Source organism: Astatotilapia calliptera, chromosome 7 (assembly GCF_900246225.1).
Source record: "Astatotilapia calliptera chromosome 7, fAstCal1.2, whole genome shotgun sequence".
Taxonomy (NCBI): domain Eukaryota; kingdom Metazoa; phylum Chordata; class Actinopteri; order Cichliformes; family Cichlidae; genus Astatotilapia; species Astatotilapia calliptera.
In genome coordinates this window covers 995,035-1,008,654 of record NC_039308.1, presented here as the reverse complement: position 1 = coordinate 1,008,654, position 13,620 = coordinate 995,035, and the positions used below count along the sequence as shown (strand labels likewise).

The 13,620-nt window shown below is 45.6% G+C and overlaps 2 protein-coding genes across 11 annotated transcripts; both read right to left on the bottom strand.

Annotated features, from left to right (window-relative positions):
- Positions 1 to 11: 11 nt before the first annotated feature.
- lyrm5b (LYR motif containing 5b) lies at positions 12 to 6,110 on the bottom strand. Of its 8 annotated transcripts, none has more exons than XM_026172367.1 (3): positions 5,757 to 6,110; positions 3,224 to 3,289; positions 12 to 327 (listed from the first exon to the last, which is right to left on the bottom strand). In XM_026172367.1, exons 2-3 carry the CDS (start codon positions 3,266 to 3,268, stop codon positions 121 to 123), a joined length of 252 nt encoding a protein of 83 aa, XP_026028152.1. In that variant the 5' UTR covers positions 3,269 to 3,289; positions 5,757 to 6,110; the 3' UTR covers positions 12 to 120. The 8 variants fall into 8 exon arrangements, with proteins under 8 accessions (XP_026028152.1, XP_026028155.1, XP_026028158.1 ...); XM_026172370.1 differs by having other exon boundaries at positions 5,928 to 6,110; XM_026172373.1 differs by lacking the exon at positions 5,757 to 6,110 and adding an exon at positions 5,335 to 5,359.
- A 217-nt stretch (positions 6,111 to 6,327) lies between these two features.
- nedd1 (NEDD1 gamma-tubulin ring complex targeting factor) lies at positions 6,328 to 12,110 on the bottom strand. 3 transcript variants are annotated; one of them, XM_026172360.1, is made up of 16 exons: positions 11,968 to 12,110; positions 11,069 to 11,212; positions 10,609 to 10,703; positions 10,193 to 10,309; positions 9,982 to 10,122; positions 9,417 to 9,646; positions 8,864 to 9,065; positions 8,639 to 8,762; positions 8,362 to 8,475; positions 7,995 to 8,045; positions 7,825 to 7,914; positions 7,568 to 7,734; positions 7,294 to 7,492; positions 6,984 to 7,125; positions 6,783 to 6,849; positions 6,328 to 6,701 (listed from the first exon to the last, which is right to left on the bottom strand). In XM_026172360.1, the coding sequence occupies exons 2-16, from the start codon at positions 11,202 to 11,204 to the stop codon at positions 6,597 to 6,599; spliced, it is 1,980 nt and encodes a 659-aa protein (XP_026028145.1). In that variant the 5' UTR covers positions 11,205 to 11,212; positions 11,968 to 12,110; the 3' UTR covers positions 6,328 to 6,596. The 3 variants fall into 3 exon arrangements, with proteins under 3 accessions (XP_026028145.1, XP_026028146.1, XP_026028147.1); XM_026172361.1 differs by having other exon boundaries at positions 8,362 to 8,472; positions 11,968 to 12,109; XM_026172362.1 differs by lacking the exon at positions 11,968 to 12,110 and having other exon boundaries at positions 6,635 to 6,701; positions 6,984 to 7,084; positions 11,069 to 11,225.
- Between the last annotated feature and the right edge of the window lie 1,510 nt (positions 12,111 to 13,620).

The window sequence follows — 13,620 nt, the reverse complement described above, 5'->3', positions numbered from 1 at the left end:
ACTCACGCTTGTTTTTGTTTTGAATACTTTAATTTAAAGGCTTCACTCGGTGGTCATGTGACCTCAGGATTGGATCCGTAAACCTCAGAGCTGTTCGTGTCGTCACCGTTCGGTCGCCGTTTAGTCCTCGTAGTAGCGCTTCTTCATCGCTCTGTACTTCCTCAGGTAGTAAAGCGCCTCCAGCTCCCGGGCCACGTACTCGCCACGAGCAATCAGGGCCTTTATTTGCTCGGGGTCCTCCACCGCCTTGTTCCTGGCAAACGCCGCTCTCAGACGGTCGCGGAAGTAGTCACCACCTTTGGGGTACTCCCTGCCGAGGTAGAGGAGCTGCAAGGAGGAAGAGGATGTGTTAGCAAAGATATGTCTTTATTTTTACTAAAGGGCAAAAAGGCGGCCGATGTATGACGGCACATGATGATCACATGATCTCAAAATCAGCACAGGTCTTAAAATCACTCTGGACGATGATCTTAGACTGACACACCTCCAGAGGCCAATGTGTTTTATCAGGACGAGCAGCGGGAACGCTCCGAGGATCCACGAGCGCTTTTAGTGAGTCACTTTACAAAAGGTGAATCTGAAATCTTGTCACATAGTCTTGCTTTGTAATTCCTTCAGCGGCGCTCCCTGCAGAGACCTTATCTTAGTCTAAAGCTGATAACAGAAAGTGTTTTCCTAAAGAGGGTCAAAGGTTTATCTGCAGATAGCTCTGCGGTCATAAAGGCGCCGCTGATCTCCATCCTACACGCTTCCTCATGCATAAAATCTTTAAAAACACTGATTGTTACAGTGTCTCACCTTACTTTCTAATTCACTCAGGAGGGCGGAGCTCCTGCGTGAGGTGGACACAGGAAGTCTTTAAACCTTCACCATGAGGGATCACGAGTGCGGGCATCTTATTTTTTGCATTTATGAAATAAGAAAGCGCCGCCTGCTGCCTGTTTGTCTAAACTCACTGAGTTAGTTTCACCAAAGAAAAATGTGGTGACCATCTCAGGCCACAGCACATCTTATGTCACGTGTGCAGCTGGTTTCACTCAGAACCCGTTAAAGGGGCGGGGCTACAGAGGGAGGCGTGTTAGATTTCTGGGTTTTGGGCTTTAATGTTATTAAAATATTGTGATGGTGGGCTGTGAGTTTGATTGTTGGTTTTCTCTGCTGATGTTGTTCGCGGCGTAACGACGGCTCTGCCACTGAAACGTCCACTTTTTCACCCTAAACATGATGAAGTGTCGTCAGAGTGTTTCTGAGCAGATAATCTCAGCCCGATCCGATAAATAAGCTTTAAATATATCAGAACACCACTTCAGCGTCATTCTGACAGATGAATAAAGACCTCAGTGCTTTGGTGCAGACACTACAGGTTGTGCACGCAGTTGCATTCTTTTAATGCCCAGCAGGGGGCGACACTTGCTGCAGCGCCCTCTGTAAACACTGCTGACATCTTCACAGATAAACATGAAGCTTGAACATTTTGGTGGGGCTCAGCACCGCTTTGCATGATGGGAGATTTGAGAGGCAGCTTTGTGCCTTCAGATCTGTTTGAGGTCATCTCATCATTACGCACCTCCGACGGCTCACAGTGGCACCGACGGATCATCTTAAAAGTAAATTAACTGTCAATAAATGTTAACAACATCATCATGGAGTCTTTGCTGACGCCGCCTGAAGTCTCATCATCCAAACTCCCGATTCTGACGTTTACAGCTGTGAAAACAGAAAATCTAGAATCGCTGGAGGACAACGTGTCACCGACAATGTTCCCTCTAAGCTGCCCACTGCTGGCACAGAAAATCTGCGTTGCGCACAAAAAAAATCTGACCTGCACTGAAATTAAAATTAAACTTTAACAATCCTGTTCTGCAGTGTGAGTCAGTGACTGGCTGCTCCCGTATGGGATCAGAACGATGCCACCTTATCCCAAAGTCCAGCCAATGATGCGATTCACATTCGTATATACGCAGCCAATCAACATGGCTGACAGGCTCTGACAGCGTCCTTATGTGCCGGTGTTTTAGCAAAGCGGCTGCTGTGGAGTGAAGCCACGTTAATGCCAACGTGTACAACCATTGGAGATGTGAGCAGGACAGACGGAACAACTGACGGACAAAGTGTGGACTTTATACCAGTTTTTAAACTGTGTTGATCGGCCGCGTAAAACCAGAGTTATGATAAAATATCTGCAATGTTTGTTTTCCTTCCTGAATACTGTCGTTGTTTATATTTACTGCAGGAAGAAACGGTAAAAACTGCGTTTTATAAGGAAAACGCTCGAAAGCCTGTGAACAAAAACAAAACTCCCAGCCTTTCCTATTGGTGGAAAAATGTACCATGTGGACCAATCAAAGAATGATATGGCAACATGGCATTTAGATGTTTAGGGAGGGGGAAGTTTTAGGAGTGACGGCGTGTTTGAGATGTGAGAGATTTGAGACGTTTAGCACAAATCTTGTGTAGTTAGTGTGTAGTTAGTGTGTAGTGTAGTCAGTAGTGTTGTTGTGTCAGAACAATGAGGCGCCTGCTGAGTGTTACAGGTGTTACAGCAGTGATACATCTGCTGCTGTCAGGCCTGCAGGTATCAGGCTGTTGTTCTCCTTCATCTCATAGTGGACAGAAATTATTTTTTGTGACACAAATAATTTGTGTGGCATCAGATTAGATGCAGAACAGCTGATTGTTCTGTGAATAGTTTGAAATGTTTGTTTAAAAACACCTTGGCTGCATTTTTAGGTAAACAGCTGCAAAACTTTGTTTCCATAACTCAGTTACTTTTTTGAAGAAGTAACTAAATAATTAATTACCCAACATTGGTCATTATTTACTGTATTTGCAGACAGAGTTACAGACTCTCTCCCAGACCACAGACTCAGAATACAGTCAGAGCAAAAAATAATAAAAATAAAGTTGTTTTCAAAATTGGAGTTCAGGTTATTTTTGCTTCCAATAGTGTTAACATGCTGCACATGAACAAGATTGTTTAAGTTTTCATTGTCAGTGGGTTAAAGCAGTTAAAAGTCATCTAACATAAATGTAAATGCTGTAATTTGATTACTTTAGTAAACATGTAACTTGGATGCTGGCGTGACCACAGTGCACACGTCTGCTGCTGCTCACAGTGGTCCACGGGACACTCAGGGAGTTTGTGTGTTCGCTCAGACACGTGGAACATTAGAGGGAACTTTGGTCATCGAGTTCTTTAAAAATGAATTTCCCCAACACTCACGTTCTTGTACAGTCGAAACACTTCAGACCTGAGTGGGTTGGCCATCTTCCTGGAGGACAGTCCGAGCTGAGAAAGGCAGAATAAACGCAAAGTTCAGATTAAAGAGGTTTAACCTGCTGCTCACGCTCAGTAACTGCTGAGGATTCAATTCCATGTGCAACACAAAGAAAACTGCAGCTCTGCTGACGAATCAACAAGAGAACCATCGAACCAGATCAGTCGCTTCACAGGAATCACAAACAGCGTTAAGGCTGAATGACGCAGTCAGATCTGAAGCCATCGGCTCCGGATCGGATGGCCGACTGTCATTTATCTGTGACAGCCGAAGCACTACAGGCGCCAGTGTAACAGTAACACTTTAAAAATAAACAACAATAAAGCTGTTTAATAATTAAATGTTAATAATAACAATAAAGTACATCTTGAAGGTACCTGCTAACCTATTGTTCCCATGACGTTTATGGCTTTTGGGAGGCCAACAAAGAAACCGATCTTACACCAGAGTCCACTCACAAAAACGCAGATTTTCACCTGACAGAAAAAAGAAGTTTCTATTCAACTTTGCGTGACTTTACTGTTTCAGTGTTTTCTTGTGATCCGAACTAACTCACTAAAACATCAGAGTCGCTCCGTAACACAAACTAACGGACCAGTCGAGGCCGCTGCAGACGCAAAGCTCCGCCCTTCTGTGACGTAAAAATCCAGCTTTTGTGAATGGAGTCTGGTGGAGAGCGACCCGGTTCACTTCGCGGTTAGCACATAACCCACAGCGGCTCATCCAGGGGCCCGTTCTTCGTACGTCGCTTACTACATCCAAGATCAAATGACACATCCAAGATCAAATCATCGCGCTAACCGTGAGCTCGCTAATCCGGTTCCCCGAACACACTTGCTGTTGACGATTACTACAGCTGGACGCAGGAATGTGACATCACTGGGCGTCGTAAAAGGGGCTACGCATCGATAGTAGAAACATTGATCGGCAACCCGCTGATTGGTCGGCGAAAATGTCGAAGGGGCGTGCTCGGTATTTTCCGGCAGCAGAGCAAGAACTCTTGAGTGAGGGATTTCAGGAGTTTCAGAGTTTAATTAAAACGCAAGAGAACACTGCAAAGGCTGCAAAAGCAAGGAGAGAGGGCTGGCAGAAAGTTGCTGACAAATCAAACTCGTAGGTAATTTAATAATAATAATAATAATGGATTGGATTTATATAGCGCTTTACGATACCACTATTCATTCACTCCCACATTCACACACTGGTGGAGGCAGCTACGGTTGTAGCCAGGCTGCCATATCGCGCCATCGGCCCCTCTGGCCAACACCAGTAGGCGGTAGGGTAGATCTATCATATGACACTATATTATCCAATATTATATTACATTATATTATATTATAATATGTTATATTATATCCCCTTTCACATTAGAGCCACAACAGGACCCACAAGAACATGGGAACAAGTAAAAGTGGAATACAGGAGTATTCTACAGAATGGTAATATTTATCTCTTAGATTGCTTTGCGTCTCTTGGCAAGGTAATACTGGCCTGTAATACTCTGTTAGTTTGTTCATAACAGCAACCAAGAAAAGGGCAGAGGAAAAAAAGACAGGTGGTGGTCCTGCACCCCCTCGTCAACAAGTTGGTTAAGTAAATAATACCCTCACGGGAAAATCGATATCTCTCTATGAGCACACTGTCGCGCTGAGCTAAAGGATCCTGTCTATCCCGCAATATACGCTGAATTCTGAGGACTCTCCTTATCAATCTTGCACCTTCCGCAATGGGTGGCTCGCGTATACGGACAGGACATGGCTGCGACAGGCTTCCCAAATCCACCTTCGCTTTTATAGCCGTGGTCTCTCATCTTGATTACACGACGTAATTTACAATTACTACTCTGAAATATGAATTACATCTGTAATAATCACATACATGTAATAGAATGTTAATAGTACATTTCCCTTTTTTAGGAAATGACCTGTATGTATCTGTGTGACATCAATAAATGGATCAGGTGCTGCATTGTCTTTAGTTACATTGATGTTATTTATTTATGGTGAAACAGTGGTGGAATATCGCTGTTGCTTTCGTATAAATGAAGCGGACATACCTGCGTGGCCGCGATCTAATCCTGTTTACATAAAGTGAACCTGCTCCCGAGCAGGTTTACGCTTACGGCTCTGTTGCTATGACAGCAAGTCCCGGATGAGCTTCGGGGAACCGACTGATCCAGGATCACGCGAAATCGTCAACAATCTAATCCGGCTAACCTACTTAGCGAGGTACGAAGAACGGGCCCCAGGTGTGCAAAAAATTGGCACACCAGCACGTGATCTGTAGTGGGCGTGACCGCCGGCACCTGCTGCAGGTAACAGTTTCCGCGTGTCTCTGCCTGCAGGTCTATAACGTTAGAAAGTACACGCAGTATCGCAGTACATGTAACGCACACCTGTCTGCCAGGTGCGCGTTAGATTAGACTGAAAACACGTTTAACGCTCAGCTCGTGACGTCATAAATACTATAAACACTTACAGGAACGTTTGAGGCTCGTTGGTCTCAGTTTTGCTGCAGGGTTTGAATTCCTGCGTGAAGTGGATCAAATGAAACGTCACCTTCAGGTGATTCACGTCAGGTGAGCAGCGCTAGCAGGAAGCCAACTTTGCTCTGAGCGGCTGAAAGAGAAAAACCCGACAATAAACTAACCGAGCCTGAGCGGGTCAAAGGTCACGCAGGGTTAAAGTTCCCGCGGTGAATCTGTTTCCCCCGCTGCTGTTGGTCTAAAACAACCCGCTGAGCTCCGGGTTCATCGCCGCGGAGCACGAAAACCTAAAAGTCTGAACTTAGTGAGCGTGCTGCGCGCTCACAGGCTAGCAGGTAAACAACCAAAGAGTGTGAGCGCGCAGAGATTAACCCCACCCCGACACGCTCAAACCGCCGGCCCGCGAAAAGCCAAAGAACAAACACACATTTCACTACAAACTACGACCGCATATCACCGTAAATACTGCCTCACACCGTGTTACTTACTGATCATTAAAACTGTGATAAACACACCAAAGGTTTTAGAAAGATTCGGGTTGATGTACATGAAAACACACACACGTAATTTTTTTATTGGCTGTAAACTTTTTCTTTTTATTCTTCTTCAGACAAAAGCTTCTTACTAAAACATGATGCAGGCACATGTGAACCGACCGCCTTTCAAACTCTTCCAGGCTTTGACATCAAAATTCATTAAATTACAACAAAACAGGGTACATAAGTGTTCACACACACACACACACACACACACACACACACACACACACACGTTCATGTTGGACCATCTGACGTCAGGATGGGAGGAGGCAGCCAGAACGAGGCTCCAGACGGTCAGTAGTTGGCCCTGAGCCGGCGGTTCTCCTCCCTCAGCCTCTCGATCTCCTCCACCAGAGACTCGTTGACGGAGTATTTCTCTATCAGACTGTGGATCTCAGTCTGAAACACAAACACAGAATCATAAAAAACCAGAAAGTCACATCTGACCATCAGAGGAAAGCTCGGACGAATCTGTCGTACCAACTGGATGTAAAACTGTCGGATCATCTCCACCTGGAGGTTGATGATGTCTTTGTGACAGGCGTTCCTGAGGAGGAGAAGCTTGTTCATGTCCCGCTGCCATAAAAGCTCAAAAACACCAAATCAACCCGCCTCTGAAAATAGTCCCCACAAAAAGGCTAGCTGATTTTTCTCTGAAGAGAGGTCAGAGGTCAGACTGACCTGAACTCCTCCAGAGTTTCGTGGATCATGTTCTGGATGAAGTGGATCTGCAGGGAGGTGAGGGGAGCAGCTCCGGCCTGTCCAACCACGTCGGCGATGTTCTGAGAAAGAGACGAGGAAACGGCAGCCGACAGAGCCGGACCTGAAGGCAGAGGAAACATCGGAATCTCCCACACAAGCAGCTGACCCTGAACTCAGCGTCCAATTCACAAGCCTATTCCTACAGAGTCCCACAAACAGTGAACTAACCACGGTGATATCGGACCTTAGTGGGAATTGAACCCTCAGAACTGCTGCTGCCCGACTCTACCTGCTGCTGCAGATGTGGTGGGTGGAGCTCCGTGGACAGGTGAGTCGTAGCTCAGGTGAGCCTGAATGCCATTGGCTTTCCGGAGGCTGGGCTCTGGCGTGAAGAAGGGCGGGGCCAGCTGACTGTGATTGGCTGACTGTGACATAGGGGGCGTGGACTGACTCTGTGTCTCCAGACTGGAACAGCTGACTTTGTCAGACTGAGACAGATCAAAGTTCAGTTAGGTGGACCTGCGTTGTCACAGGTGTAGAGGTTAAAGGTTAAAGGTCATCACCTTTCTGGCATCACACAGTTCTCCAGCTACAGCGGTGTTTGGCTCCTCCTCTTTGATAGCCGGAGGGGTCTGGAAGACTGACAGCGGGCTGTAGCACCTCCCCGCCGAGGCTGCGAGCGGCGTTCCCAGTGGCGTCTTCCTGTGAGAGCTGGGACCTGCGTGAGAGTCTGAAGCACAGTGCAGACATTCTTTAACCTCCAGGTGACCTCACCTGGACCTTTAGGCATTTTAAATGGGCGTTGAACTTGAACTCTGACCTTCTCTGACTGGAGAGAAGATGTCCAGGCTGGCCCGGCCTGTTAGCTGCTGACCCTCCCCATCTCTAGACATCACCTCCGAAGTGGTAACTAAGGAAAAAGAAACACAGCGTCAGGATTGGTCCGACGGCAGCGTCGCTTCAAATGCATCTGGTGACCACCTCTCGTACCCTGTCCTCGTCCAAATGGGGTGTTCGCGGTGGTCCCGTGGGTGAGCGGGTCTGGAAGAAGAAGGAGAAGCACGACTGAAATGGATTCAGTTAGAGGTGATAACAGAGAACGGCTGTGAAGGTTCTCAGTCATCCAGGTCATCGCAGTCAAAGGAGCTTTCAAAGAAAAGCGTCTGGACTTCTTTAAGCTGCTTGAAGACGTTTCAGCTCTCATCTGAGAGCTGAAACGTCTTCAAGCAGCTTAAAGAAGTCCAGACGCTTTTCTTTGAAAGCTCCTTTGACTACAGAGAACGCTGCGATTTACAAAAACAAGGCAACGTTAGTGAATGCAGCATCAGATTTCAGCCAATCACAGGCTGCCTCTGACCTTCGCGAGCGGGAGAGAAGATGTCCAGACTGTTTCGTCCCACGCTACTGAACTGCTCCGCCCCCTGCTGGCCTTCAGCTTCCCGACACATCCCGTCCACAGCAGCGCCTCCTGCTGAACACGTGCTGTAATTATGGCTTTATCATCATCAGACAGGACAACCGTGATTGGCCACACTGCCACAGGAGCTTCAAGCTCACAGTTGCCTTATTTATCTGTGTGGGCAAAACAAAACGCGCACACTCGCGTTCACAGTGACCTACAGCGTGAAACCCACCTGTGTTTGTCACCTGTCTGTTGGGGGCAGGGCCTGTGCTGGCGGTGGGATCTGGTTGGCTGCTGGGGAGCTTGGTGGAGGATCTCTTAGAGCTGGAAGTTTTTGAGGAGCCAATTTTACTGGACTGAGACAAGAAAGAGAGAAAATAACCCTGCAGGTTTGGACACACTGAAGGAAAAATTGATATTATTCCCATCTTCCGTCTGAGAGTCCCGAGGATAGTACCTTGTGTTTGCTGGCGTTGCTCTGGAAGCGCAGGCAGGTCACTGAGGTTTTATGGGCCACTGTGATCCTGGTGGGGGAACTGGAGTTTCTCAGGTCGTACTGGTAGATCTTCCCGTGAGTGGACCCGACCACCAGCCCAGTACCGTCCAGAGTAAAGTCCACAGCTGTCAGAGGACTGTCCACGCGGATGGACCTCAGGACGCTGGAGATGCAGACGAACACGCCGTTAAACACAAAGTGGAACAGATTTTATCCACAGACAAAGAGTGGGCTTCAGCTCATGCTGCCTTCTTATTGATGCTTTGCTTTGGTTCTGGACTGCTGGACAGAAAGTTTTATATTAACATAGGATAAAACACGATGAGACTCATTTTAAAGTCTAGAAGTCTTCTGCAGTCTCCTGAAAGGAAGACAGGTGAAAAACTACACCTCCTCAGAGCCCGGCTCATTCTCAATGAGCTCGAGAGCGCCCTCTATGGAACAGGAGCTCCACAGAGGGCGTGACAGCCTTGTGACCGAGCAGGGACGTGCAGAACAGAGCGATCGGACTCACATCTTGCTGGCGGTGTCGTAGCAGACGATCTTCTTGTCCAGGCCGACGCTGACGACCAGCAGGTCGCTGGTGGGCGAGAAGGCCAGGCCGGAGCCTGGGGCCTTGTGGGCGCCGTCAAACACGTGCAGCTCCTTCTGGGTGTTGGAGTCCCACAGCACCACCGTTCCGCTGTCAGACACGCTGCCCAGCAGGGAGCGCTTCACCGTGGACAACCTCAGGTCGTGGATGGGCTGGAGATCAACAGATTATCAAGCAGTAATACCAAACATTCCTCTGCTGTCTTTTAGTTACAGTCTTTACATACACAGACTGAACAGAGTGAAGCATAAAAACGGAGCCCCTCCTCCACTCTCCGGTTAACTCTGAGCCTGCAGAGTTCTTCTTTTATTAAAGACTTTATATAACGTGATGAGGTGAGGTAAATAAACTGAAAGCACACCTCCACCTTTTGGCTGCTCCCTCACTACAGTCATATCACCAACTCACAGCTCACCTGAGCGGCTGCACATGAGCAGCTTCAAAGAAAATCTTTAAAAGAAAAACGATATGAAAGTGGAGGTCTGACCTGGTTGCTGCCGTGGCCGAACGGCCTGCTGGATAGGTTGGTGGTCAGACTATGGAGGACTAGGTCGCCGCTGGTGGAGCCGGAGGCGACGTAGCTGTCGTTGGCATTAAAGGACACGCAAGTCACCTCCTCCTTATGGTCCTGAGAGAAAAGGAGGCCATGTTTATCCCGCTCAGAGGTAAAGGAACCCGGAGGTGGCGTGAGGTCCTACCTTGAGGGAGCGGTGCAGTCTCTTGGTCTTCAGGTCCCAGATGTGCACGCAGTGATCGAGACCTCCGCTGACCAGAAACTGAGACGAGGAGCTGAGACACACCCGGGTCTGCTTTTTCTGAACACGGGTACAAACCAGCACCGTTACACTTCACAGAGGCTGAAGAGCTCTCAGTGAGATACTTACCAGACTGACTCGGCTTTCTAAAACTACACAGCGTAACTAAAATCTTTAGTTTCCCTCTTTTCCCTGAAACCTAAACTTCACTAAAACACCTGGGAGAACAGCTGGTATCATATTTCTAAAGCTCAGTGTTTTGGGAACTGAAGGAGAATTTGGACCCAGAGACAAACAATAACGTCTTAGGCTTTATTCTTCTTTTACCCCTCTGCAGTCTTTAAAGAGCTGAGACTCACCCCGTCGGCCAGCTCCACCACCGGCACAGGAGTCGACTTGAGGCTGGAAACGACCAGCTTGTCCCCACTGCTGCTGGCGCTGACCAGGTACTGGTCTGAGAGAACTGGTCAAGGCTGATTCACAGATCTAAAGGTGATTTATGCTGCTCACTCTGACAGGGCAGCTCTGCATGACTCATAGTTTAAAATAAGCTTTCTTTGTCTCATATTGTTCATGACCTGTCTGAAAGAAGCTGCTTTAGCTCCTCCCCCTTTAAGACATTTTATTGTGATTGGCTGCCCCTTGAAATTAAACCGCCAACTGAGATCATAAACTCATCAGGAAGTGCTTACTGAGCTCAGGGTGACCAAAGATGTGTATACAATCAGACAGAGGAGTCGCCCCCTGCTGGACATGACAAAGACAGCAGATTTCCATCTTTCATATCCCGGCTGTGGTGACTTAGTGACAGCAGGATACTGTTGGAGCTCCAGCAGGCCTGAGCAACAGGGTGGCTTGTGCTGTGTGGGTTAAACTGCTCCACTGGCGCCATGGAAACCGCATCCCAGATCTTCACGCAGTCTCCGGTCGACACCAGCCGTGTCACCTCCTCCATGGTAACAGCTGGAGAAAATAAACACATGCACAGAGAGTTGTATCGTCGCAGGCCGTCACTGTTAGTTTTACAGCTCATCATTGGTTTTGTCAAACTTGCACAAACAACATAATTGTAAAGTTTTCCATTAAACAATGATCAGAACTACATGACTATAGAAGGGAAAGGAAAAACCTGCGACATAAACACAGGAAGATGGATCGGATTTACATTTTACTTTTTGGCTTTTAGAAACCGACAAAGCCAAAAATGTGCATGTCTACTTTTCCCACTGAATTCAAAACTAGATTCTATTTAATTTATTTTCGATTGTGTTTATTTCCTTTACTGTTCAGCGCTCTGAAACCTGGTTTTAAAAAGTCTTATAGGAAGGTAGAGTTGAAAAGCTGGTGCAGTAACTCCAAGTATCAGGCAGTAAAAGTACACAGTGCTGAAGTATTTCTGTGGAACCTTCTATCGGATGTTCGTAGTTTTTTGGTCTCTGTTGTAGTTTTTCTACACAGTTAACTGCAGGCAGACGGACACGTAAAGCTGAGTCTGACGCCTGTGAGGACTTTTAACGGCTCGCAGGCTGTTTTTGGTCCATCAAACAGAAATTTTATCGACTTTGCTCCGTTAACTTGAACCTGCAGCTACAGGTAGCTCATGCTAACCGACTAACAGCTTGACGGCTTTAAAGTTAACAAATAGTCGCGAGGCGAGCGGAAACTGCCGGGAATGTTTTCGCCTGACCCTCAGAGTCCTTAAGATTAACTATACTTACCCAGAAAGAGTTTTTAATCACCGAAAAGTCGAAACTGAGTTTGTTTTGGAGGCGCCCGCAGCCAATGAACCGCCACTACGGAACACCAGGAGGGACAAACGGTGGAAACGGGCTCGTACTTCCTGTGTTTGTGTTAAAGTCTAATCGAAATGTACTAAATATACAGTATCAAGGCAACAATTAAAGAAGAACACAGAATAAAATATTTAATTTTTGTTATATTTTATATGAAGAAAATAGGAATATAAAAACGTGGCTTTATGAAGAAAAATAAAACAAAAACAAGTTTAGTAAATATTAGTGATGGGATTTCCGGCTCTTTTAGAGAACCGACTCTTCCGGCTCGACTCACTAAAAAGAGCCGGCTCTTTCGGCTCCCAACCGGATCTCAAATTCAAATCAAATTCAAATTTTATTTGTCACGTACACAGTCATACACAGTACGATATGTAGTGAAATGCTTGGACAACTGCTCGTGACCTAAAGAAAACAAAAAAGGAAAAGGCTATGAATAAGATAGGAAATAAATATGAAAAATTAAAAAGGGTAAATTTAACTAGGAAGGAATAAAATATAAATTAAGGTTAAAAATGAAATAACTGTACAACACAAATTAGAATGAAGGGTAAATTTAACTGGGAAGAATAAGATAAAATATATAAATTAAAGTTGAAAATAAAATAACTGTACAACAAAATACACAATACACAATATAGAACTATATAAGAATGTATGAAGAAATCTAAATATAAATAAATATATACACAATAACAGCAGCTGTACAAGTATTAAACGGAAATGAAGAATATAGTGACCAGTGTTGTGCAAAACCAAAGTCCAGAAAGTCCAGTGTGTGTGTAAGAACCATATGTGTGGGTCAGTACTGTGTGGTGGTGTGATTGAGAGACCGTATCGCCTGCAGGAAGAAGCTCCTCCTCAGTCTCTCTGTGTTGGTCTTCAGGGAGCGGAATCGCTTTCCTGACCTCAGCAGAGAGAACAGTCTGTTGTTGGGATGGGATCTTCAGGTTGTTTTGTTGCTTTAATTAATTTATTATTAACAACAATATGAATATATGCACAAAAGGAATTACTAATGTAAAAAAATGTTGTTTTATTTATATATGTTTATATATAAATATATATAAACGTAAAAACTCCAAAACACGTAAAAACTCCATAGCACATACAAACCCGGAAGCATGTACAAACTCCAAAACACGTACAAAACACAACACAAGTGCTCCAGGATGCTAGTGGCAGTGTTGAGCTTTTGTTACTTAGTGGCTACACAAGCCAGCAAGTACCAACGACCTGATTTGGTGTGTGGTAGTAACAGGTAAATGAACTTTTTTTTTTAAAATTTATATGAATATATATGAGTGCTTGTGTATAAATACACAAACAATACACATATGCTTTCAATTGTGTAATTTAAGTGATCTAGGTAGCTCTGTTTTGGAAGTTCAGTTAACGCTAGAAATGTGTCTTGGAGTTTATACGTGTTGTGTCTGTAGGGGCCACCGTAAATATATTTTTATTTATTCACTCCACATAAAATGTAATAAATAAATCATATAATACAAAAAACAACTATTTACATTTTAAACTTTTAACTATTTAAATTTCAGCTTTTTCCTTTTAAACAAATTTAAA